This window comes from Diuraphis noxia, unplaced genomic scaffold (assembly GCF_037042655.1).
Source record: "Diuraphis noxia isolate RWA-SAM2 unplaced genomic scaffold, SU_Dnox_SAM2 contig0001, whole genome shotgun sequence".
Taxonomy (NCBI): Eukaryota; Metazoa; Arthropoda; class Insecta; order Hemiptera; family Aphididae; genus Diuraphis; species Diuraphis noxia.
The window spans coordinates 5,830,852-5,858,552 of record NW_028301711.1 but is presented as its reverse complement, the minus strand read 5'-3'; the positions used below and the strand labels follow the sequence as shown (position 1 = coordinate 5,858,552).

Genomic DNA, 27,701 nt, shown 5'->3' with positions numbered 1-27,701 from the left:
AAGTTGTAGACCTAACCTGTATTCCCGATTTCAACGATTTGCCGCGTGTAATCCGAACTGTAACGTCCATCCGTCCGTATGCCGTAGCCGTATCGTTAGGGAGAAACACGTTACCTATCCCGCGTCCTCGCGTCCTGTACTCACGCCCACGTTGTCCGCTATTACCGCTTTCCGGTGCAATTGACAGTATTGCTTTTCGTGCGCACATTTCGTCACATTGCGGTGTTCTTGCGTCAACCGGCTGGTCAGTGCCTAGCGGCCACCGCGATTATCGCAAGGCAGTGAACACGTCGTCCGCGTTTGTGGTTTCGCGTCGACTGTAGCCGTGTTCGTCGGCAAAGCAATAATACTTATTGTACCTACTATAGCACACTTGCAGAAATTGTCCACGATTTTAGCGGTTTGGAAATCATAACCAGGTACTGTAGAAGCAGCACATTAATCCATTCTATCGACGCCGCACGGGTGGACATGGCGTATCACATGATGGACATTACTTCAAAAACTATGCCCAATTCTTCTGCGAGACACAAGTCATGCAATGCTACAAAATGTCTGTGTCCTTTTAAAGAAAAACGAAATTATCAAATAGAATAGTAAGTAATTTTGTTTTTAATAATTATAATTTTTGTTAGTTGATTGCAAGATTAGAAATCAAAATGATGAATTTTAATTTTAATTTCAATTTTACTTAAGTACCTTCCTACCTATATTTTTTCCCAATTTTGATTAAAATTTAAAAGTAGTATATTGATTTTATAGCTAACATTATGACTTTTATATTGCACATTATTGATAATATTTTTTTATTTACCTAATGGGGGTTCTTATTTTTCAATTTTTAATTTTTACAATTTGAATTTTGATTTCCAACTTGGTTTGAAAAACCGATCTTCTTTTGTGCAGTATTGTACCTAATATGTCCAAGTTAATTAAATATTACTTATTTGTTATTATCTACATGTGAATTTGTAGACTTATAGCCTATAATTGAATAAAAATAATTTTTATTTTTAATTTTAAATTGATTTGTATTTTATTGAAATTATAAAACAATTTTTATATTTATATCTACCTATCTACCTATTTATAATATATCAATTTCAGTTTTATTTAATTTCAATTCAAATGTATATCATTACCTGAAAAGAATATTAAGTATTGATATCACTTGATTTCTTTAATGATTTTTTAGGACTTTTATTTATACTTAAAATTGATTTCAACCTAACAACAAAATTGTTGTGACAACAAATTTATAAAGGTTAATATCTACTTTAAAAAAATATATATAGGTAGGTACCTAGCTTATAAAAGTAGCAATCATCTTATTAGCAATAGGCTGGTGGTTTCGGATGAGTTCAGTTAAGGTAAAATTTAATTATTTACCCACATAGCAAATTAACGTCTATAGTATGTACTTAAATTGTCCTACTAGGATAGTCAGGATTATCCTCAGGACTGCCAGAGGATATCCATAGAATGTCCAGATGTCCTTTTTTTTATCCTTTGGATGTCTAGCAAGGATGAACTGAGAATATACTTTCCAGATAGCAAATGAATGTCCTTAGTATGTATTTAAAGGGTCCTAGTAGGATGGTCAGAATTATCCTCAGGACTGTCAGAGGATATCCTTAGAATGTCCAGATGTTCTTTTTTTTTTTTTGATGATTTGAAAGGATGAAATGAGAATATACTTAACGTTAACACAAAATTAAGAATTTTTTAGTATAAGTACATTTGCATTTTATAGAAAAAGTACACATAACAACATCAGTATTATGTAACTGAAGAAAAAACAATATTTAATTAAAAATGTTACTATGACAGTAATAATAATACAATAAAATAACATATATTTGATTAGTATAAAAATACACAAGTCTTACAATTATCACATATAGTCGAAGTATATATTGCCAAAGGATAATAAATATTTAAATTATGGTATTATGAATGCAATAATGCATAAATTTAAAAAAAATAGTTATAGTTCTGTATAAACAGTCAGATAAAAATTTTTAAAACAAATTTAAGAATAAGTCACATTTATATGTGGGTCATATTTATATTAATAATTCACAACCACACATCAACTTTTAATTTTGTTCCTAAAAAAAGTATTAATAATATTAATTGAAATTTCAACAACAATTAATGATGATATAAACTTTTATAATTATTTAACTTACATTTTCTACTACATGGAGATTTTGTTTTGATGACATTTGCATGACGTAACCAGCTTTGTATTGGTTCTTGTATTTTTTTTATTGTAACTTCAGGACTGCTTTTCAATACAACTTCTAAAAATAAAATGTTATGGGACAAAAAACAAGTTAAATTACAAAAGTATTTAATATAAGTTTTTATTATATGTAATAAATGTTTGAACCAACTTTCTAAAATTGCATATAATTTTAATGAAGCAAACACTAATTTAGAAGTTTTTCCAAAAAGTTTCATTTTTGTTTCCAGTTCATTGTTTAATAGAAATCTCATAAGACTAAAAATGCTTTGTTTTTAATCACTTGATATAAGTTTTTACCGAAGTTTTTACATTTTTTTAGCCTATGAAATTAATACATTAATTATAGTTAAATATAAATTAAAGCAATTTATTAATACCAAATAATTGTTTGCAATATTGTCAGTGGTCAGCTTTTCTTCAATTACAAATAAACTAGTTTCATTCCCAATAGGGAATTGTAAAATGAATTTATCAAGTATTAAATCATTTTCTGGATGATTGTCAAAAGGAAAGTTGGTTATTTTAATTTATTTATTTGGTTATTGATTTCTTTTTGTTTGATTGAAATGTCACTTTTAAGTTGGGCAATAGATTTAATTAACCATATTTGGGTTTTGTGACTGTTAAATAGTCCTAAAATAAAATATGATTGTTTTTATACCTGATTATTAAAATTTATTTAGGAATATTTATCATAACTATTGAAATTATTTTGCAAATCGTTATCTTCTGCTACTGGCATTAAATCTGACGTGTCATCATTATTTTTAGAACCTTATAAAATTATGATAATATGAATTACAAGTTAAATAAAAATTAAAATAATTAAAATACCTGGTTCAATTTCAAAGAGTAATTGATTAATATCGAGATCAATATCTTCAAATAAATTTGGGTACAACGAAGACAACTGTGGAACATTTATTCCAAGTTTTGACATCCTAAAAAATCACAAGAATGATTTAACTTATAACCATTAAATACAGCTTGGATAAATTAATAATTTACTACTTGAATAACTTGAGGTACTGAGTAAAGGTGATATTGAATCATAATTAAAAGTACCAAGACATTTTTTAATTTTTTGGGATGGTGTACCGACTGTCACTGGCTTGGTAATAGTTAAATATTGAAATTAAATAACTGTAACATCATTAAGAGGACGCTACACCCGCACGTGTGGTCTCCGTCTTACAAGTGCGTAACATTGCTAAAACTGTTTCGCGCGGTAAAGAACCGAGAAAGATACAGTTATAACTGAAAAACAAAATTTTCAACACATAAAAAGGATAATTTTGTCTGTGCAACATCGTTTTTATTTTTTCGATATCACTTATACAAAAAAAATTCTTATTGTTTTATAATATATTAATTTTGTGGTTTTTAAGCATGAATAACTTTGTTTATAGTTCTGATATCGAAAAAATAAAAACGATATTGCACAGACAAAATTCTCCTTTTTATGTGGTGAAAATTTTGTTTCTTAGTTATGACTGTAACTTTCTCGGTTCTTTCCCGCGCGAAACAGTTTTTGCAATGTTAAGCACTTGTAAGACGAAGACAACACATGCGGGTGTAGCGTTCTCTTAATAACTACTCTAAATTGTGTGTCAGTGGCGCAACTAGGATTTTTTCAACGGGGGTGTCCGCCAGTAGCGTATACAGTATTTTCCCAATTCATTTCCAAATTCGTTAGTATATTATATACATATGACAGTTGTCACCACTACTATTAAATATTTACCTATTATATTATATTATTCAAATGATTTGAATCAAACCACCACCATAATTATTTCTGAATACACTACTGACGTCCAACGTTTTATTAACTAAACAATTTATATTACGTGAGAAGGTACGTGACACGTATGTTTAGATTAAAGTTACATATAATTTTAGTAATTGTCGATAAACTATGGACAAAAGACTTAATAACATTTATCAGTTATAAATTATAACACTAGATTTAGATTTTAAAAAAGATTGAACATTTTTTTTCAATGGTTATTGAATATAATTAAATATAAATTTCCTATTATACGGTTCAAGGGGGGTGTCCAGACACCCAAAACACCCCCCTTGGTTGCGCCACTGTTGTATGTTACCCGAATTACATAAACATTTTTGAGATGAACAACAGGAGAACATAATTGCTTTTTATAAATAGGTTTCTGGATGGATTTATAATTTTTTTTACCTATGAATAGTTTTGACATTTCTGTAGTAGGTATCAATTTATATAACATTTTTTTTTTTTTTAAACTACCTGAATTAAACAAACACTTTTTCTCACTTTTATGTTTCTTAGTAGATGTATATATTTTTTCTTTTGTTAAGTAAAATTATTTTAGTTTATTAAAATTAAAATTATTATTTTTATTTTATGATCATGTATATAATTACTAGGTGGATTTGGAAATGGAGAAATATTATTACCAATATTATTACTTATTGGATCAGAATTTTCATCAAATTCATCATTATCTCTAAACGATTTTGCAGCATAAACTTTGCAAATTTTCAATGTAGTACTAGAGTCACTTTCAAAATCCAACCTACACTCTGCTTTACTTAATATTTCTTTAGCTTCAACAAAATCATCTAGAAACAAAAATATTTAATTTAAGTACACATTACCAATTAATATATCAAATGCATGTCAGACCTGTTTTTTTAAATATCTTTTAAATATTATAAACGTCTCTTGTAGTTGGAGGTGTATTTGGAATTTCTATTGATACAACAGTGCGGTCATACAATTTGAAGCTTTTGTAATTTGGAAAGAAACTTGATTTTTCATTAATTTACCAATTACTTGGAATAATTTGTAATCCATTGTAAAATTCAACAACCAAAAATATCTACAAATTTACATATTAATAATTTGTATATTATATATAAAAGTTTTATATTGATTTGTACCATTATATTATTATTAAGTATTAAAATTTAGGTACCTTGATTATTGTTAAGGTAACCATAATTAAGTAGATACCTATACCTAATTAATATTTATCTATATTCCAAGGAAGTCTATAACGAAAACATTTTTTTTTGCACCTGACAAATGGACCTAGTACTTATTGATGACAGTTCACCTTCTACATAAATACCAAGTAATGATGATGGACAAGGAGTTTTATAAAGATCACCTTGCACCAAAAATTGTTTTCCTTTTAATCCATACAATCCAATATTTTGTCATTCTACATATCGCCTACTAATTTGATGTAATGGTTTATCACTATTACGAATAATTTTTTTAAATTGCTGCATACCATTTTTGAATTTGAAAGCACTAAATTGGTCAAGTGTTCCATGATATTTAACATAATCTGCCAAGTGTAAGAGTCCATGAATATTATGAGACATATTATGAATACCATATACAACTTCTAAAGAAATAACAAAGTGTCTTAATAACTCTTCAACATAATTTATAAGCATAGGCGTGTACAGAGTTCCCGATCAGGTGCAGCACATATTTCTATATAACTTATTTCAAGGAACATTTTAAGCACATTTTTAGTGATAAGGTACATTGTATATTTGTTAACACCAAAAATTAATAGCTATTTATTTTTCGTATTTAAAACAATTTTTTACACAGAAAATGCAATAAAATAATTTTTAACAATATTACAATTTAATTTTTAAATACTCATTAGTCAATAGGTACACCTAATTTATAAACTTATAATACATTATCTGCGCTCTCTTTCATTATTCATAGATTTGAATTCATCAATCACTTCTTCAATCTGAACGTTCATTAACTTTTCTTGTTCAACAAACAATAATAAAAAAGGATTCCAGTCTTTCTTGCAACATTGTACTTAAAACTTAAAAGTTTTGATTTTACAACAGGTAATTTAGAAAAAACCCTCTCACAGCTACAGCTCGTGACAGGTATAGTGGCAAAATGTATTAAAACCTTTTTAAAATTTGGAAATACATTTTGTCTTTGATTTTCTTTCAAAAAGTCTAGCCAATCGCTTTTGTTGATGAGCCATTTGGAACATTTGAAATGCTTTTTAAAATCCTTAATTCAGCAACAAGTGCTTCATGAGAGATTAAAAATATTGTTTGTAGTACTTCATAAAGATTGGTTTGATGTATTTCTAAACTAATCATGTTCCCTACAGCATTTATCGGAGCATTTATCATATCAAGACTTTCCTGAGTGAACCTTGAATGTAATCCATTTATCAATACATTTAAGGTTTTGTAATAAACATTTACTTTTAGTTCTTCCAACTTTGACACAAACATGTGTTGATTTTTTATAGAGTCTACTTTTGTGGATACTTTTATATTTCTGACTTCTGGAATTTCTATATCATGTACCTTACATATTTTCAGGCATTTATTAAACATTTCATCATACTGTTCACTATTCCTCATTGAAATCCGAGATTTTTCAATGAGTTGATCAGTTGAACAGCAGTTAACAAATCCAATTTTGAAGACTGTAACGAGTGTAACGACTTGCTTGCTATTTAGATCATTTGCAAAATAGATTCCATCATGCATAAACTAAAAATAAATTCAAATGTTTGCAACTGTTTGAAAAGACCATTATCTTTTGTTTGAATTTCTGGTATATGTAGTACAGTCATCACAAATGTTATGTAGAGCTTACAATATAATATTAAATTTCTTTTTAATAGAAGCTTCAGCCCTGCATGCCCACCGAGTAGTTGAAAGTGATTTTAAAGTTAAAAACCGCTGGCCAGACTCTTTTTGCTATGTTTTCCAATACAGCATGATGCCTAATAGGACTGTTTTCCAAAAAAGTATAAACAAACTGAACTATTCCAAAGAAGTAAAAAAAAGAGAACTATTTTTTAAGCCTGATTTAGTATTAGATTTTTCACAAATGCTATCAATCAGTGCTAAATTTAAGCAATGAGCATAACAATGGATATAAAAATATTATTATTTTCTTGTTTACATCTTGCCTGCACTCCAGATATGCTACCAGACATTGTACTAGCTCCATCGAAACAAACAGCTAAGACTGTAGACCAGTCTTTAGAAAATTGTTGTAACACCGAAGTTAGCATATTAAAAATTGATTCTGCGTTAACTGATGTCATGCGCTTTAGTCCAATTAAAGTTTCAACAGGTCGATTCTTTTGTAAATCAAAATGACGAATAATAATGGATAACTGTTCATGTTGTCCTACATCGCTGGTTTCATCAGCAATTATACATATTTTTGTATTTACCACATCAGATTTGACGTTTTTTAAGTAGTACAAAGTGAAGTTATGTGATCATGTCGTTTTGAATACATTACATTAATATTGTGCATTTAGTTTACCATTCTCTAAATGTGTGTTAAGCATACTATCGTCTATCATACTTAAACTACAATTTTACAAGTTCTTGAAAATTATCTTGATTAAAACTATCTTTCTTTTCATCGTGGCCACGGAAAGCCAAACCTCCTTTAACCAGAAACAAAGAAATATCTATTAAACGAGTCATGAGGGCTCTATTATGTAATCGATCAGCTTCACGCTTTTTTATGATGGATTTTTTTTCTCCATCTAAAACTTGATCTATTGGTGTTGATTTTAAAAATATTTCCATTGCCGATACACTATTCATGTGAGACTTTGTTTTTTTGGTGATTAACAAAAGATAAGCGTGACCTGTACCATCCTTTAAAACCTGTTTTAGTAAAAGCATCATCTAATTGGTGGCCACTATTTAATTAATTACCCATAAATAAACGACACAGGAAACAAAAAGCTGAATCAATAGCTGGACTATATTCTAGACAGGTATACTGAGTATACCATATTTTTTGAAAAGCACGGTTTTTGTTACCTTGCTTTGTTCGTGGACACATTTCATAAGCTGGTTGAAAAGGACCCATTTTAATTCTTTCTCTGAACTCCAGGGTATTTTTTGGGAGAGGACGAATAAGATCATTAACATGAGTTGTATCTAAACTATTTAAATTTGGAATAAGTTTTAAATTCACTCATAAATCATTATTATTAAATGTAAATTAAAATTATCAAATCTACAACACAATTGCAGTTTGTGCAAAAGTTTATAAAAATAAAACCTAGAGATATTCTATGAATAAGTTTCAATTTTAAGGTACAAATTTGGTACCTAAAATGTAATACTTAATACAATACCTAAACATTAATACCTTAATGCAATTTGTTTTATTAAATTTAATATACCAAAATACCTAAAACATATAACACAAAAAATTAATATTTAGGATTAAATTACAATTATTAATTAAGCATGTAAATAAATAATACTTTATACAGATTATACAATATACAGATTTTATAAACATAAACACAGAAAAACAGTAATATTTTAATACCTGTGCTAGTGTTATCTTCTTGCAAATTCAAAATTGATGATGACTCAAATTCATTTTCTTTTTTAGCTTATAATAGTACAACAATATGAAAAATTAAATTAATTATTATAAAACAAAATAAAATATTTATACTTACCTTTTACATAACGGCATTTGGTTCTCGGCAAACACTATCTAAAATAAAATGTAGGTTATAGTCACGATTAAAGATATACAGGTTGCACATCGCCCTATAGCATGGGCGTAGGTAGGAAATATTTTCGGAGGGGGTTTTTGTCTAAATCTATATTAATATGATAAAATTAAGAATCAGTTATTTGTATGTATTAAATAATATAATAATAATAATAATAATTTATAATATAATTATAAATAATATAATAATAATTAATAATTATAAATAATATAATAATAATTAATAATTATAAATAATATAATAATAATTAATAATTATAAATAATATAATAATAATTAATAATTATAAATAATATAATAATAATTAATAATTATAAATAATATAATAATAATTAATAATTATAAATAATATAATAATAATTAATAATTATAAATAATATAATAATAATTAATAATTATAAATAATAATATAATAATATTAAATAATACAATTGAATACCCATGGTCAATACAATATTTTGTCCATATAATTTACAAATTTAAAAATAACAAAATAAAATAATAAGATAAAACTTTGTTTTCTTGGTTGAAGTTTAAAAATATTAATCACTTCTTCCGGGTCAATATTAATTTCACGATGAACGCTTAGCAAAGCAAGTCCAGTTAATCGTTCATTTCCTGTCGAATTTCTCAAGTATGATTTAATACGTCGTAATGTTGAAAAAGTTCTTTCTGCAGTGGTAGTTGATACGGGAAGTGTAGAAATAATAGTTAACAATTGTTTTATATTTGGAAAAAAATCAGAATCACATTTTAAAAATGCTTCAAATGCCGAGGATGGCCTACAATCTTCTTTTTCTTTAACCCATTTGGATTTCCACAGTAAATATTCTGAATTAAACTGTTGATGATCCGAAAGTATTGTCTTGTAAAAATCCCATAAATTAAAAACATCTTTCTCATTTGTAAAAACAACTTTATTCGGCATAATATTTTGAAAAGATAAAATTAAATCATGATGATGTTCAAACTTACTTTTTAAATGTGTTATAGAATGATCAAGAAACGGTATAAAAAGTGATTTTCTATAATATTCTTCCGGCGTAGATTCTGTATAATTATCTCGATTAATTTGTTTTTTTGATAATCTTGGTACCCTCATTGTGCCACCTACATCAGTTAAAGTTTTCGAAGCCGTAATAAATATTAGGTTAAATTCCACCTCAGCATTTTGACGAAGAGTATTTAATGAATCAATGACAACTTGAACATGATCACATGCTTTGGTAAGATCACAATCAATTTTTTGTAAATATTTACACAGTGGAAGTGTAAAAGTAAAAACTTTTTTAGTTACGTTTAATGCCAATATGAAATCAGGTTTGATAATAGTTGCCAGAAATTGATGTGCTTTTTGTGATGTTTCATTATTTATTACTTCTTGGAGTTCTTCTAAAGTATGTATTACTGGAATGTACATTTCATGAAATCGTTTTATGGATTCGTGCTTTTGAACCCATCTGGTTTCACACTTTGAAATTAATCTATCATGATTGGACTCTGGTAAAGAAGATTTAATATGTGTTTTTAATATATTAGTGCGTTGGGCAGATTTTTTAAAAAATGATGTAATAGACTTAACAGTACCCATGCAGTTTCTAATCATTTGAATTTTACAGGCATAACCAATTGCTAAATTTAGGGAATGAGCGCTACAATGCACATACAAGGCTTTTGGATATTCAGAACGAATAATAGTTTGTGCACCGTTCAAATGACCACTCATTGATGCTGCTCCATCGTAGCCTTGTCCAATCATATAATTTAAATTAATTCCATTTTCTTTTAGTCGTGTTATAGTTGTTAATGCTAATCCACGGCCCGTCATGTAATGAACAGGAATGAATTCGAGGAAATCTTCACGAATTAAATCATTAATTAAATCTATATAGGTATCTTAAACATAACGACATTTGTTCAACATTAGATATATCGGTTGTTTCGTCAGCTAGAACCGCAAAATATTTAGAATTGTTTATATTATCTACAATTTTCTTTTTAATAATTTTACTACATATATCAACGAATTCATTTTGAATAGAGGGACTTGTATATTGTAATCTACTATTGTCGTTAATAAAATGATCTTCTAAGACAGTATCGCCTGCATCAATTCGAAATCGTAAAAGTGATCTAAATGTACCATCGTTTTTATTATCACAGTTAAGAACATTACCAAAATCAATTTTTCCTCTTAATGGAAGCTCTTGTCGACCACACAGTATTATTGTTTTTACAATTGAAGTTAATTTTTTCTTATTTATTTCAGCTTGACGTGCTCGTTCAGTATTTAATAATATTGATAACACTTATTTGTTTTCCATTAATTACAGAAAGAAAGTTATCAGCCATTATTTTATAAGTATTATGATAGTCAGTCTTTTCATGTTTATTAAATATTTCTTTTGCTTTTCTCCAATTATTGAAGCTTTTTGAAACAAAATTACATAGTTTTTGATTATTACCTTTACCAGAAACGTCTTTCGCAAAAATTAAACAATATTTACAATAAATTCCGTTTTCAATTTTTGAATATAAAATCCAAGGGAATTGATCAATCCACTGTATTTGAAATTTTAGATTATGTATGCTTTCTATAGGAAAATTAAAATTATTTGGGGGTATCCAAAATTCGGTTAAAATTAATTTGCGTTCCGCGTCAGTCAAAATTTTATTTACAAAAAAAGATATATCATCATTACAAATTAATTTTGAAGATGATTCAATAGTTTTTTCTATAGTTTGTTCTTCATTTATAATTTCAATAGTTTCTGATAAATTTGAATCAGAGATTTTATTTTTTTTTATAAATGTAGATATTGATGATTGTTTGCTCAACCTCTTCATCGTAGATTTTAAAAATCTAAAGAATATTACGAGAATATATTTTTAAAATTATTTTATAATGTTTTTATTAAATTCATTTATATTATTTTGTTTAAATAGATTGGTTATTATAAAATAACATGAGTACTTACTAGGCTTTATTGTAAAGATTTTTCATTAAAAATTTATTTGCACACTAGTATCTAGTACCTACACGGCTACATCACAGTATCACACTAACGACTAATTGAACAATATAATGACTTTAACGGAAACAATAATTGGAGACAGCCACTAGCTGATAATCGCGGTCCGCCGATAAAACCCTTATATATTGAATTTATCTAAATGATTTATGGTATTTATACACTATACCTATTTTGTTATGTTATTACCAACAATTGCAATACAACTAGTATACAATGTAAATTGTGGTTTCCCACAAATTATACCTAGTACCTACATAATATGCGAGTTAATAATATTCTCGAACAAATTCACAAAAAGCTCAAGATTGTTTTATTTAATTCCGGGGGGTGTTTGAACACCCCCCCCCCCTTACCTACGCCCATGCCCTATAGTAAACTGCTTCCAGACTGATTTACAAAATGACTATAAAAATCAGCTGTTAATAATTAACCAGTGGCGCCCATGTGACGAAATTTAGAACTAATTTTAAACTATATTACATATTATTATGATAAGAAGGTAATATAGATAATATAATATATTTTATATTTTACCGCCTTTTTATGTATTTTAATTTTGATTTTATGATATAGTATTAAAATTAAAGTATATCCTTAACCGTATGTTTATATGAGTATTTCGGTTAGTTTCGGCAACATTATTTAATTGTGTAATCTATTTTTTGGCAGGGTAATAACTTAAAAAGCGGGTAAGTGGGTATCGCTCTGCTGTACATTAGGGGGTGGGGTGGACCTCTGACTAGGGTAGGTTAAATTTGAATGCAATGATAGATATCATTGTATACGAAAAACGATTCTGAACGGAGATGGTTTATCTGTCTAGGGTATATTGTAGATTATTAAAAATTTTCAAATCTTAGATTTAAAAAGAAATTTTTTTATGAATTTCTAGCTTAATTTAATATTAATTTGCGAATTTTCGTGATATTTACGTATGTTGTCAAAATTAAAATTTTAATGCTTGTAAAAAAAAATTGTGACAATGTATTTCTTTAATTTTGCAACTGCTATTGTAAAAATATGTGAGTAGCCTTGTATTAAATTTTAAAATCTTAGAATTAAAAATAAAAACTTTTATGAAATTCTATCCAACATAATTTGAACATTGGCGTAATTTTTATGTATTTAGTTAAAATTTGAACTGTAAATGCTTATAAAAAAAAATTGTGACTATATATTTATTTTATTTTTCAACTGCTATTGTAAAAATATGTTAGGAGCCTTATATTAAATTTTCAAATCTTAGATATAATAGGAAAACTTTTATGAATTTCTATCTAACATAATTTGAACATTTCCGTAATTTTTATGTATTTAGTCAAAGTTTGAACTTCAAATGCTAAAAAAAAAAAATTTTGCCCATGTATTTTTATAATTTTTTAATCACTATAAGAATAACTTATTAGGAACTTTGAATTACATTTGCTAGTATTTTGATAGGGCCAAAAAAATTTAATCGACACTTCAAAAGAAATTTTTCAGAAAAATTGAAAATTTCAGTTGTCTATAAATATCTCGAAAAATGTCAAAATATTTTAAAAAATAAATCATGTAAAGAAAACGAAATCTGAATAACTGATAAAATTTTCAAGTATCTACGACTTATACTTTTTGAATAATATCAAATATTTAAAATCGTTTCAGGATAAATGGTTATCGTACGCTATTTCGTAAAAATTTAAAATTCAAACGCACTTAAAATTTTTCCTATAATGATGCCTCGAGTTTTCTATTGATACTTGAAGGAAAACTTATGGAAAACTTAGTGTTGTATTTTTAATCCTTAGTTATAAACACAAAGAATTTTATGATTTTTCAACTTCAAAATTACTTGCAAATTTTCGCGTTTTCGACAGATTTCGTAAAAATTTGAACTATAAACGCTTATAAAAAAAATTGTGACTAACGATTTTTAATTTTTTTTTTAGCTACAATTAGAACAACTCATAAGGAACCTTGTATTAAATGTTCATGTTTTTTTGGTTGTCCAACATTTTTTACCGACACTTCAAAAAAAAAATCGAAAATTTCAGTGGTCTATAAATAACTCAAAAAACGACGAAAATGTTTGAAAATTAAACTGTATATAGATATCACTAACATTAACATTTGGTGAAAATTTCAAGTATTTACAGTGATTAGTTTTTGAATTACAACCATATAAAAATATCGATTTGGTCGAAAACTGGTTTTGCATAAAAATTCCCGTTTTTCTGTCATTTTTTTTTTGTTTTTCTTGATTTTTTTGAAAACTGTTGGAAAATGTTTACTTTTGACCTCTATAATCCACCAAGGATATTCACTTTTACATCGGAAACCACCCCCAAAGTTTGAAATTGAAACATTATTTCGACTAGTTATGCTATACACAGACACAAAAACAAACATAAAAAAAAAACAAAACACACATATCATTGTAAAATCAATACATTCATCACTTCGTTCAGAATCTAAAACCTCTTAATAACTTTTATAAAATAGTATATAAATACATTTAATAGATACATAGCAAAGCGTTTATTTAGCAAAACTAAATGCTTAATTTGCATTGAAGGCTTAAAGAACTTAAATACGTCATCAGTAGGTCAAGAGGCTGTTTTAGTTCAAGCAAAAAGTAAAGGATACTTTACACATCCAGATCACAATTTGTTTATAATTCTAAAATATCTGGAAACTTGTTTTGAAAAAACATGCTAACTCAAATGATGTGTTTGAACTTACTTAGTTCTTATTATTAGTTCTTTAATAATAAGTTTGAGCTTAAATTTTTTTGTTCAATGCATAAAGTTGAGATGTTAACTAACATTTTTTCTTATTATATTACAATGAGAATGAGACAGTACACTTATCTTGAAAATCAAAAAAACCTAAAAAAAAGTTGTCTAAATTAGTTAAATGTTAAAATTCTTGATTATACCTATTTTTTTTTTTAATAGTATTTATGTTTATACAGTTAATTATCCTTATTCCTTATATTCCTTATGTTTTGAATCCAATATTATTATGTACTTTTCACATATTGTTTGTTAATTGGCATATAAATATATAATGAATACTTATAACTTATAAGCGTGAAAATATGTTTTACATTTATTAGAGAGGGCATACTATACTATTTACTGTTTATTTTTATTAATAATATGAAATATGAATTTAATATTTATGAATTTTTTACCGTCATTGATAAAATTATTAAAATTGCTTAGATAAAACATTTATTATATGGAATATTTCCGCTTGGAGCGCCACACATTAATTATTGCAATAGTCATTTCGTATTTCACCTTATCAGTAGTCGATGTGCAACCTGTATATCTTTAATCGTGGTTATAGTCGTTTTCAGCAAAAGTGGCCCTCGACTTTATCGCGCCTTTACGTAGGGCTTACTAAACAGGCGCGAAAAAAGCGCGGAAAATTTAAATTAATTACCCATTTGTATATTATTATATAATTAATTAAATGCTGTAATTTAAGTGCAATATTTCCTAATATAACGAAGAATGAAGAATTCTGCTAATTTAGTAGCACAATTTTTATTTATTTACGAATAAAAATACAACTAATTAATATCACTTACAGAGTGTCCAACGATGATCTGACAAATGAAATAACTTTTGTTCTAATATTTTTTTTAAATGTCTTTTAAATATAATTCATATACACTTACGCTACATTTTTAGAATACATTTTTTATTTTTTAATGCTGAAATTAAAAAACTTAAAAATTTATATTTTTTTTTCGAAATATTTAATATAGCCTATTTGTAAATCTGATTTTCAGAAAAATTTATATGGTAAAAACACTTATTTAAGTCAAATGGCTGATTTTTAAATATCAATATTTTTGTTAAGTAGATTACAATCTAGTTTATGTTAGAAACATTTTGTTTAAACAAAATGAGTTTATTGACCAAATAATATTATTATAATAAAATAGTAGATACAATAAAAAATTAATTAGATTTTAACACGAACCTATGAAATGTTCATATAAAATATTTTTTGAAATTAAAATGTTTCTAACTTAAACTAGATCGTAATTTACTTAACGAAAATATTGATATTTAAAAAATTTAAAAAAATCAGCTATTTGATTAAAATAAAGTGTTTTTACCATACAAATTTTTCTGAAAATCAGATTTACAAATTGGCTGCATTGAATATTTCGATAAAATTTTTTTATTTTCAGTATTAAAAAATAAAAATAAAAAAATGCATTTTAAAAGTGTAGTGCAAATGTCTATGAATTATATTTAAAAGAAATTTTTAAAAAATATTGATTAGAACAAAAGTTATTTAATTTGTCTGTTCCCCGTGGGACACCTTGTATGTATATTATTACATAATTATATTAAAATATTGAATAAATAAAAACAATTTTTTTTTTCAACAATCCATATCCTCATCATCTACGGAATCTTCAGAATCTTCGTCTGGATTAATGGTCAATATAATTGGTTCTAAAATTTCGTCACGTAGACCTTCCTTGATAAAATCTTCGTCTTGCAATTTTTCGCAATGACTCACACACTTCTTCCAATTATCCATGGTTACGGCATCCAATGCTTCGTTGACTAGTTTTTCCACGTCAGAAATTTTAAATTTCACATTTTTGAGGCTACTTCACTTTTCACTTGTGCCCATATCAGCTCTATAGGGTTGTATTGACAATAATAAGGGGGGAGACGCAAGACTTCATGTCCTATTTCCAATGCAATTTGATCAAGCTCGTATACTTTTTGTCTTGGTACCAATAGTTTTACCCTTTCACGTAGTTCACTTAATGTCTCTAGTGGTGAATATTCAACCCCTTTATCAAAAAGCCATTTTTGGACGTTTGTTTTTTTTTCATTTGCCTTTGGATAGTTTTCTAATTGAACTGAATGGTACGAAGAATTATCCATAATAATTATAGATGGTTCCTCTAAATTTTGTAACATTTTTATAAACCACTCTTTAAAAATCGACGAATTTATTTGTGTGTGATAATCAACAGAATTACTACTTTGGCATCGAAAAACTAACTTGGATCCAAGTACAAATCCAAATGAACTAGATCCCGCGTAGAAAATAATTAGTCTACTTCCTTTCCCTGGAGGTACTTTGAGCCTTTCCGAATTTAATTCATTTTGTCAAATATACCCTTTTGTGTAATTCTGATTGACCCACGTTTCATCTAAATAAATGACAGGTCGAGTATCATTATTTTTTCGAAGATTGACTTAGTACGTAAAAATTTTACACGCATAGCAACTAGGTCATTTCTCTCCATTAAGAACCGACGCCCGTCATTGCATTTTTTATATTTAAAATTCAGACTTTTTAAAATACGCCACATAGATGTAACAGAACCTTTGTACTCAGTTCTTTTTTGATACTCGGTTAGAATTTTTGATGTAGTAGGGTACTCACGTTCACGTATATCGTAAATTTCGTGAACAATTCTTCTTACAATATCCGCATCAAAACCATCAACTTAACTTGCAATCTTTGCCCTTTTGTAATTTTTTCGTGGCGAAGTGAAAGTTGGATCAGTCTGGGATGCAGAAGACGATTTATTTCCTTCCGCGGTGATACGTTTCACTGTTTTTTTCACTTACACCACATGCTTCGTCAATTTTTGTTTGTGTCTGTTTAAAGAAAGTGGCTATCTCCGGATTAGACGAGTCCATCGATAATTTTTTTAAATATTTATACACATTGTAAATAGTAATTTTCGTCTGTGAATGTGTATCAGATTGTAAAGACATTTTTTTTAAAAAAATAAACAAATTGTCGACGGTATTTGATAAATATAAAGTGCGCGAATACGATATCAACACGTGACTATGTCATACGTAATGTAAACAGAAGGTGTTGACTGTAGAACAGTGTTGCCGAATTCAAAATGTCATATTACCATTTCATGATAACAAAATTACCACAATTACCACATTACCTCATCAATTTTACCACCACAAATACCACATAAGAAATATAACGCGCTCGCTTCGCTCGCGAGTGTACTACATTTTTAACAATTCATATTATTTAAACAAAAACACATAATATTATAATTTAGGACTTAGGCAGTCCTATTATACAGGGCGATTTTTTTATCATGAACCACTCATTATTTCAAAAAGTATCAATGTTTTTTAAAATATTTTTTTACAAAGTTTCATATTGTTAAAAAAACAACGTTTTTATGAAAAAATTCTATTTTTTAATATTTTTTATCCTTATAATTTTTTAAGTTTTTTACTTTTTTGAATGGCAACCTAGAGTTTTAATTTAATATTCCAAAGCAGAATATTTTTCTAAGTATTTTGATACGTAAAAATCGAATTTTGGACGAGTAGTTTATGAGTTATAAGTATTTAAAGTTTAGATTGGCGGAGTGGAGTGGTACGGGGTTACCCCGCAAAATGTTTGTCCACTACTCCGCTTGTCTAAACTTTAAATACTTATAACTCATGAACTATTCGTCCAAAATTCGATTTTTACGTATCAAAATACTTAGAAAAATATTCTGCTTTGGAATATGAAATTAAAACTCTAGGTTGCCATTCAAAAAAGTAAAAAACTTAAAAAATTATAAGGATAAAAAATATTAAAAAATAGAATTTTTTCATAAAAACGTTGTTTTTTTAACAATATGAAACTTTGTAAAAAAATATTTTAAAAAACATTGATACTTTTTGAAATAATGAGTGGTTCATGATAAAAAAATCACCCTGTATGTATTAGGCTTCTATTACGGACATATACAATAATATGCATATTAAATTAATGTACTAAACGTCTAAACACCAAATTACTATACACGATATTCCAATATGTATTTAAAATTACCACATATAATTTTTTTTTTTTTTATCTTATGATGAATAAACCAATAACATACAAATAAATAATCAATACTTCAACTATATTTTTTAGTAAAAAGAAAACCATTATAACTTGGATTATACATGTTTAAAATATATTATTTGTACAACTTATAACAATAAACAATAACATTTTTGCCAAAAAACAAAATCACATTTTGGATTTGGTACTAATTTAATTAATACATAACTTTAACAAAATAAAAAACAATATCACATCTTGGATTTGGTACTAATTTACTTAATACACAACTTTAACAAAATAAAAAACAATATCACATCTTAGATTTGGTACTAATTTAATTAATACATAACTTTAACAAAATAAAAAAAAAAATATATCACATTTTGAATTTGGTACTAATTTAATTAACACATAACTTAAACAAAATAAAAAACAATATCACATTTTGGATTTGGTACTAATTTAATTAATACATAACTTTAACAAAATAAAAAACAATATCACATTTTAGATTTGGTACTAATATAATATACATAACATTTAATATATGAAATAATAATAATATCACAACTTTCTTTATAATAACAATTTTAAAATACTTGACTGATTCTGTTAGAAAAAAAATAGCATCATTTTTTTAAGCCATTTATCCATGGTTATTAAATTATTTTAGTAAATATTTATAAACAAAAAAGGTAACAGCTATAATTTACTTGATTACTAATAACTAATGAGAAGGTATAATGACTAATTGGCATTAATTATTAACTAATAATAAAGTAAAAACTATTAACTAATCAGTACTACTGATGTGTGATACGCATTTAGTCTATCACGCTAGTATGCCGAAATACTTATTTGTAGTACTATCTTATCGTCGATAAGTTATCGTAAATATAATGATGGTTTCTTCGTTTATCGTTACTGTTGATTGCACACGATTGATGTTTGACAGTGACAGTTTAGTTTTAGACGTCGTATTGTTAGTAGGTGAAGTGCGTATATTTTTGGAATTCAGAATAATATTTTTGCATATTTAACATTTTTAATGCATATTTTGCAATTTTTTCGTCCATATTTGCATGCATATTTTACCTTTTTTAGCTCCTACAACTTCCGAGCCCTAATTATAAGTATCTTTAATATTACCTATTTAAACGTATTTAAATGTATAAATATTTCAACATTGTTTTCTTATTATTTGCTATTGCTATTGCTATTGCTTATTTGATTAGTTAGGTGGCTTAGTTGTTAATTTATTTAATTCAAGTGACTATTAAAATAATATGTATAATTAGGGATTTAATAAATTTAAATGTATTCAAAGTTGTATACGTAAGCTTTTATTTACACGATTCTATGTTTTTATAACAACTTAAAAAACAAAATTTTACCCATGTTGACATCTTGTGTACAATAATATTACACATTATTTCCCTTAAATTGAATAATGTCTTGAAAAATGAAATAATTATACCCAAGTTATATAATGTGTATACCTATATTATTTTATTATTATTATTTTACTATATTTCAAGTGGTATTAGGTAATGTATTCTTATTTTTCAAACAGTGGATCATGGGAAATAGTAATGTGCCACATTTGCAATTCATATGGAACACATAGAGTGTGTAGTTTTCTTAAATGTTTCCATGATTGGAGCTGTAAAAATTGCATTGGCATTAAAGGTATGATTTACAATTATTACCTTAATTTAGTATATTAAGCTATGTTTTATGACTGTGTTTCTCATTTTTTTTTGTCCTGTGATCAACAAATTAGTATGACTGCTTTCAATAATCAAAAAAATCAATACCTAAGCCATATATTTTCCTAATATAGTAATAGTAATAATCATTTTTATTAAAGGCAAATTTCTAATTCTGTTGAACATATAGATTATTTTTAAATTTAAATTAATTGGTTTGTTTTGTATTATAAGCACACGTTGGTTCATGAAAGCAACCTATCATAAATATTTTGTAACCAAATACAGAGTTACTAACTTGCTACTAAGTTGAGTTTAAGAGTACCTTACACTCGCATGTGTTGTCTTCATCTTAAAAGTGCGTAACACAGCAAATTTTACGCTCAGCAGATCAAATTTAGCTCCTTTAGTTTAAAATCAAAAATACATTGAAACTTCCATATAACAAACTTCTATTTAATGAAATTTTTTGTTTAACAAATTATTTTTGAGAACTATGACCTTCATTTTATATCATGTGTATATGCATCCTTATACATCAAATTTGAACTTTCCATGTAACGAATAAACTGTTCGATAACAAACCTATTTTTGTAAACTTTGTCAAATATCAAATATTGTTTTAAAAATTATACCTTTGATTTTATTGTTTCTCATAAAGATCAGACATTGATAGGCAAGCCGGTTAATTTGATTGCAGTACCGAGTGCTGCAGTTCTAATACTGGCCTAAATAGAATTGTACAAAATGCCGAAACGTAAATGATTGTTGATTATCAATAAATTTTAAATTTTAAATGAAGTCGATAAAGGAATAAAAAAAAAAAGTTATTACTGAAAAATACAGTAGGTATTCTGACAAGTTTGCTTTTGATTATATTAAAAACCATTAAACATTGTAAAACAAGTGCAGGAATCTTCTCTCATTGGAAATAGAAAACGAATGAAAGTGTGTGTTTATGAAGAAGTTTATAAAACTGTTTCTAAGTGAATGACTTGTTTACAGAATAATAATCTTCTTATATTTGGTACCTATATCAGGTTAAGAAAAAGCAATTTAATTTGCTCAGAAACTTGGTTTTATAGATTTCTATGCCTAGCTCTGGGTGATTAAATAAATTTAAATCAAGACACAATGTTGTCTTTAAAGTTGTTTGTGGTGAGAGTGCTGATGTTCTTATTTTAGAGTGAATTGACCATTATTAATTTAAAGGTAAGATTATTATCTAGGGTACAGTGTGTTCTATTATAAATTATATGTTATTACCTTTTTGAAAACATAAAATGTATTGCCTTTAAATTTATTAATGGGTTAATTCTCTCTAATTTAAAAATAACAAAGTAAAATGGATTTTCACGTACAATTTGCTATACTGAACGTTTGTAAGACGAATACAACACATGTGAGTGCCGTGTCTTCTATGATAAGTTTGTTAAGGATATTATTAATTATTATTGATTATTATTAATTATTTTTTGAGTAGACATAAATTAAGCCGAACTCATTAAGCTCTAATTTGAAAATATTATCTTCATTATTTTAGCTATTTGATTTATATATATATATATTTTAATTATTCAATAATGGATTTTAGATAGTTTGAATTTTAATGGTATATCATCTGATATACGTGAAGAAAAAATGCTGTCTCCAAACAAAAATATGGTCATAGATCACATGGATGCCTCCTCAGAAACTATACTCAACAATTCTATAGAGCTCTCAAAAAGGCATGGTTGCAATGTTAAAAAATGTCTTTGTCCTTATAAAGAAAAACAAAATTTTCAAGAAGAAATGTAAGTAATTGTTTTTAGTAATAATAATGATATTGTTTATTTTACTTCCCAAAATCAAACAGTACAGTTTATTAAATATGTTGAAGTATATTGAATAATACTACTTAATAATGTCATAGTTATAAGACATATATATGATGCTATTATTATACCATAATTCATATAGCATTATTATATTTTTTATTTTTCTAATAGTGGATCATGGGAACTACTACTATGCCACACATGTGGTTTTAATGCAACTCATAGGATATGCAGTTTTGTTAAATGTTTTCAAGTATGGTACTGTACAGCATGTCAAGCCGATTCAGCAGCAATTATTAAATAATCTAATTTTAATTTCATTTAACAGCGATAATAATAGTGTACAGGTAATATATTTTAAATGTTTTCAGTTGATAAAAGGTGTGTGTTATTGAAATGTTTTTATTTACAAATTTACATATTGTGATTTTAATATTTTACATTTAAACAATAATTTATTTGAGAAGTATATTAAGTAACTTCAGAGGTAAAATAATAATTTTCAATTATGTATAGTCTACTATTTTGATGAATGGATCATAGCAGGAAAAATGTCTCACTGTCCATGACATCATTATGCCGTTTATCATTGTTGATAAAAGTAGAGAAACATAGACAAAACGCATTTGTGCGGAATCACTTTTTCTATGAATTTTAAATAATCTTATTAAAAAAAATGTATTTGAATAGTAAGTTATTTCTTTTCTGCCTTAAATCAGAATAAAATTCTTCATATTATCATAAATATAAGAAATTATTTATTATAGGTAGCCTATGTATAATTTTGGTTTATCTATTTAAAACAATAAAAAGTACCTACTATTAAAATAATAAGTGAAACTGAAGGCAGCAGTTTTATATACTACCTATAGCTATAAGCAGAGGCCAGGTGGGACAGTGGGAATAGTCCTACGACCTGACCGAATTATGTATATTTTTAGCTTTAAGAGGACGCTACACCCGCATGTGTTGTCTCCGTCTTACAAGTGCGTAACATTGCAAAAACTGTTTCGCGCGGGAAAGAACCGAGAAGGCTACAGCTATAACTAAGAAACGAAATTTTCACCACATAATAAGCAGAACATTTACTGTGCAACTTCGTTTTAAATTTTTCGATATCACAAATAGAAAAAAAGTTCTTATTGTTTCAAAATTCATTATTTTTGCGTTTTTCAAAATTGAATAACTTTTTTTTCAGTTCTAATATCAAAAAAATAAAAACAATGTTGCACAGTCGAAATTCCCTTTTATCTGTGGTGAGAATTTTGTTTTTTAGTTATGACTGTAGTCTTCTCTGTTCTTTCCCGCGCGAAACAGTTTTTACAATGTTACGTACTTGTAAGAAAGACAACACATGCGGGTGTAGCGTCTTCCTAAACTAAAATAAAATAAATGATAATTTAAAATAAATAAAATAATAAAATAATATAATTTTAATGATTATTAAAATAAATCTATGTATATTATTGGTAATTTTTAATATGGAATGGTTATAAATGCAAGTTGTCATTAATAAATAATAAAGAAAATAAACAATTTTATTCAGCCTAGTTCAGTGGTACTTCTATTTAAACCTTAATATATTTATTTAATTAGGTATACAGGGTGATTTTTTTTATCGAAGGACACTCATTATTTAAAAAAGTATTGACTTTTTTCAAAATATTTTTTTACATAGTTTCAACTTGTTAAAAAACAAACGTTTTTATTCAAAAATTATATTTTTAAATGTTTTTTATCCTTATCATTTTTAAGTTTTTTACTTTTTTGAATGACGACATAGAGTTTTAATTTCATATTCCAAAGCAGAATATTTTTGTATTAAAATATTACATAAAATATGTCATTATAATTCTTTAGTCAGATTGATTGTTACTTTTAAATAAAAATAAAATTTCATGTCGTATTATAAGAAAACATTAATTACCTTGGCCGTGTCCTAATATTATGTCCACTTGAGTTAAAAACTCTTCAATACTTAGCTCGGAGTTATGAATTCCTAACCAAAAAATTATAATGTCATATTTTATGTAATATTTTTATTTTTATTGTACCTACCTATAACATTGACTGTAATAATTGTATTATAAATTATTGCTATTATTTTTAACAACGTCAATGTTTTCTTGTATGACATATCACATATGTATAATAAATAAACCGGACTTTTATTCCCCGGACTTTTAGGTAGAATACCCTTCACTCAATGTTGATCTACGGTAATCGTTGATTTTTTCAATGAGCATATTCGTCTTTGCACTGATAGTACTAACTGGTAATGTAAGAAATATTCTCCATTGAAGTAGTATTTTTTTTTATGGTATCTTCTAATTTCAAGTCAGTTATATAAATTTCAAGTACGTGTAAACATTATGTATGCTCTTCATTCTCATGGTATTGTTTACTGTAAATTTAGTCACAGTCCAAGGCCGTTATGGGGGGGGGGGGTAAAGTTCAACCCCCCCCTCCGAAATATTTTACAACTAATAAATTTAATTTATAATTTTGATTTTTTTTTTAAATAAGTGTTTTTTAATTAATTAACATGATAATATTATTTGATTTAACGGGCGCCCGGGAGCGTATTTCCGAACCCTAACTGATCTGATCCACGCACAACATAGACAAAACACATTTGCGCAGAATCATTTTTTCTTTGAATTTACAACATTATTTTATTTATTTTGAAAGTCAAATAACAATGAAATATAAAATCGATGTGTCATTCCCTCAAAAATATTAGGTATTATCTATCTTTTTTGTAATGAGTGATTTTACTCTACGATTAGGTACTTAAAAATATAGAAAAACTGATTCTGCGTAAATGCGTTTTGTGTTTTGCGGTAACGCGTGGGTCAGAGAGCCTTTGTATTATATTTTTATATACCTATTAAAAAATATTTTTTTCATATTATTTATTTTTTGACAAACTTTATGGTCCTTATATTATATTTGTAAAATGAGTATTGGCATTCTTTATAAAAATTATTTCATATTTGACTAATTTTATGGACCTTGTTGTATATTAAATTAGTTAATCTGTATGGAAGTATTTAAAAAAAAATTAATTATTTGACGAAAAATATTTTTATATGTTAAAACAATAATAATTAGTTAATAAACATTATATATTCGTATTAATATGGCGTGCTATACTTTTGTGGCCCAATCTCCGGGTACATTTTAAAAATATAGATTTAATTTGTGGCCCAATCTCCGGTTGCGTATTTCAGAACCCTAACTGAGCTGGGACACTAGTGCCCGAATCCGGTTATAGACTCCGTTGTGCGCGTCTTCACTACGTTCCCTAACTGATTTAGGGCACACTATTAAATATTCGTGTAAAAGCATAGTTTTGTACCTATATTAATTACATTTACATAATAATACATTAAATTACGGACCATACAATATTGTTGACATATATATGCTATTTACAACTTAAAATATTAAACTTGTACATACATTAGTAATTAGTATATATATAAACTATATTCACAACACACATACTATAATTATATAAAAGTTAGAAACTTATAAGTTATAACTAATACAATATATGTTGTTAGTATATTTTTTTTTTGTACCTAAATTAGTATTTTACTATTTTTAAGCTTTAGTAGTTTAATGCTAATAAACAAGTAAGTATAATAAATAATTCAACTAATACATTTTCGACAAATTGGAGTCCAACCAACTTCACTTGCAAGAAGAAAAGTAGGATTGACTTTAGGTTCAAAAAGAGTTCAAGCAGGGAGACCTACTGAAAATGCTCCACCAAACAAAAAAAGAAAACTAAATCTAGCTAGCAATATTGACGAAAATAAATGTAGCTCCAAATCGCACTAACTTAAAAATATAATACAAAGGCTCTCTGACCCACGCGTTACATACACAAAACACAAAACGCATTTACGCAGAATCAGTTTTTCTATATTTTTAAGTAATCGTAGAGTAAAATCACTCATTACAAAAAAGATAGATAATAATATTTTTGAGGGAATGACACATCGATTTTATATTTCATTGTTATTTGACTTTCAAAATAAACAAAATAATGTTGTAAATTCATAGAAAAAATGATTCTGCGCAAATGTGTTTTGTCTATGTTGTGCGTGGATCAGAGATAGAAAAATAGTGCGCTGACATCCTCTTAAATATTATTTTTATTTTTATTTTTTTATTAGGGTTAAGGCTTCGACAAGACGACAACTGAGGTCATTAGCCTGGGGGAACTGTAGGGGAAGGTATTGTAGGTTTTAAGCACGTGGGTATTTTTGCCAGAATTTTGAATGGGCACCCGTAGGTTTCTGCCATGCCCGGTTGGGGGGCGGCGGCCTCTCTCCAGACACCGCGATATGCCCAAAGAGCGATGCCGCCCGTGACCGAGGTTCGAACCGGCGACTGCGTGCATGGCAACAGACGCCTTAGTCCGCTCGGCCAGTTGGTGTTAGATTCACCACTGCTTCTTCGTCATGTTTATTTTAACCTTTTTGCAACATCCCTGAATTACAGTGGACTTTGCTTAAATTACCAGCCTTGTATAATTATACTGTTAACCATTAAAATATTATATAATATTACTATATATAAATGTTTAATTATTTATGTAGGTAGCGTTTAACTTATATTTTTGTTTCAAAAACAATTTACACGTTATAGTAACTCCTCTACGAGTAAAGGTACATGGATTCTAAAATTTTTAGTATTGCTTATAATTATATGTAGGTCTATTCATATTGTCATTTTTGCAGGTATAAACTTCAGACAATGGGTTAGGTCAAAAAAACAGATGCAACATATGAATCAGGCAATAATTGGACTGTCGGGTGATATTATATTATATTATGCTTATTATGTTCAAAATTATAAAAAATAATACTAATTCATTGATTTCCCCTGCATTAGGTTTTTTGCTATTTAAATTATATAAACTACTTGCTACTATTTTCTGAGATGAAATATAATAGTTTCTACCCAATTTTTAAATATTTTAGATAATTTTTAGTTTATTTGAATAAAAATTGTATAATAGAACCCATCATTATTCATCTAACTATGGTAAAATGTATGTTATTGCATATTATTTTTTTTTTTTATATTTAATCGTTTATTTTTTCTTGAATGTTTAATGATCACATTTTTGTTATACGGTTACACTTTCAGTTATGTGTTAACAACTGAAGCTTATATAAAATAATAATAGTGATGACAATAAAAAAAATACAAGAACTACTCTAATGTAACTAAAATAAAATGTTGTGCTGTTCCTCATATATTATATTATTGTACTATTATTTTATTTTTTTATTGAATATTTTAAAACCTCAGTTTTTGTCATGCTATTATATTTTTCTCATTATGTGTTTTGAATTGAAGCTTATATAAAAATAATAATTACTCATCTACTGTAACCTAAGGTAATATGTTGTATTGTAATTAAGTTTTTGTTTAAACTATCATATTGTAAATTATATTTGTTACGAATATACAAAT

General features: G+C 26.8%; 1 protein-coding gene and 1 pseudogene across 1 annotated transcript; one reads left to right on the top strand and one right to left on the bottom strand.

Annotated features, from left to right (window-relative positions):
- Positions 1-27,084, top strand: LOC107170616 (uncharacterized). Its single transcript, XM_015520781.2, has 5 exons — positions 1-596; positions 20,250-20,365; positions 21,980-22,181; positions 22,377-22,552; positions 26,960-27,084. Exons 1-4 carry the CDS (start codon positions 472-474, stop codon positions 22,507-22,509), a joined length of 576 nt encoding a protein of 191 aa, XP_015376267.1. The 5' UTR covers positions 1-471; the 3' UTR covers positions 22,510-22,552; positions 26,960-27,084.
- Positions 944-5,090, bottom strand: LOC149059323 (uncharacterized; annotated as a pseudogene).
- Positions 27,085-27,701: the final 617 nt, after the last annotated feature.

Coding starts and splice junctions, on each gene's coding strand:
- LOC107170616 (XM_015520781.2), top strand. CDS start 472: ATGGCGTATCACATGATGGACATTACTTCAAAAACTATGCCCAATTCT. Junction 597..20,249: donor CGAAATTATCAAATAGAATA/GTAAGTAATTTT, acceptor TTTTTCAAACAG/TGGATCATGGGAAATAGTAA. Junction 20,366..21,979: donor AAATTGCATTGGCATTAAAG/GTATGATTTACA, acceptor AATGGATTTTAG/ATAGTTTGAATTTTAATGGT.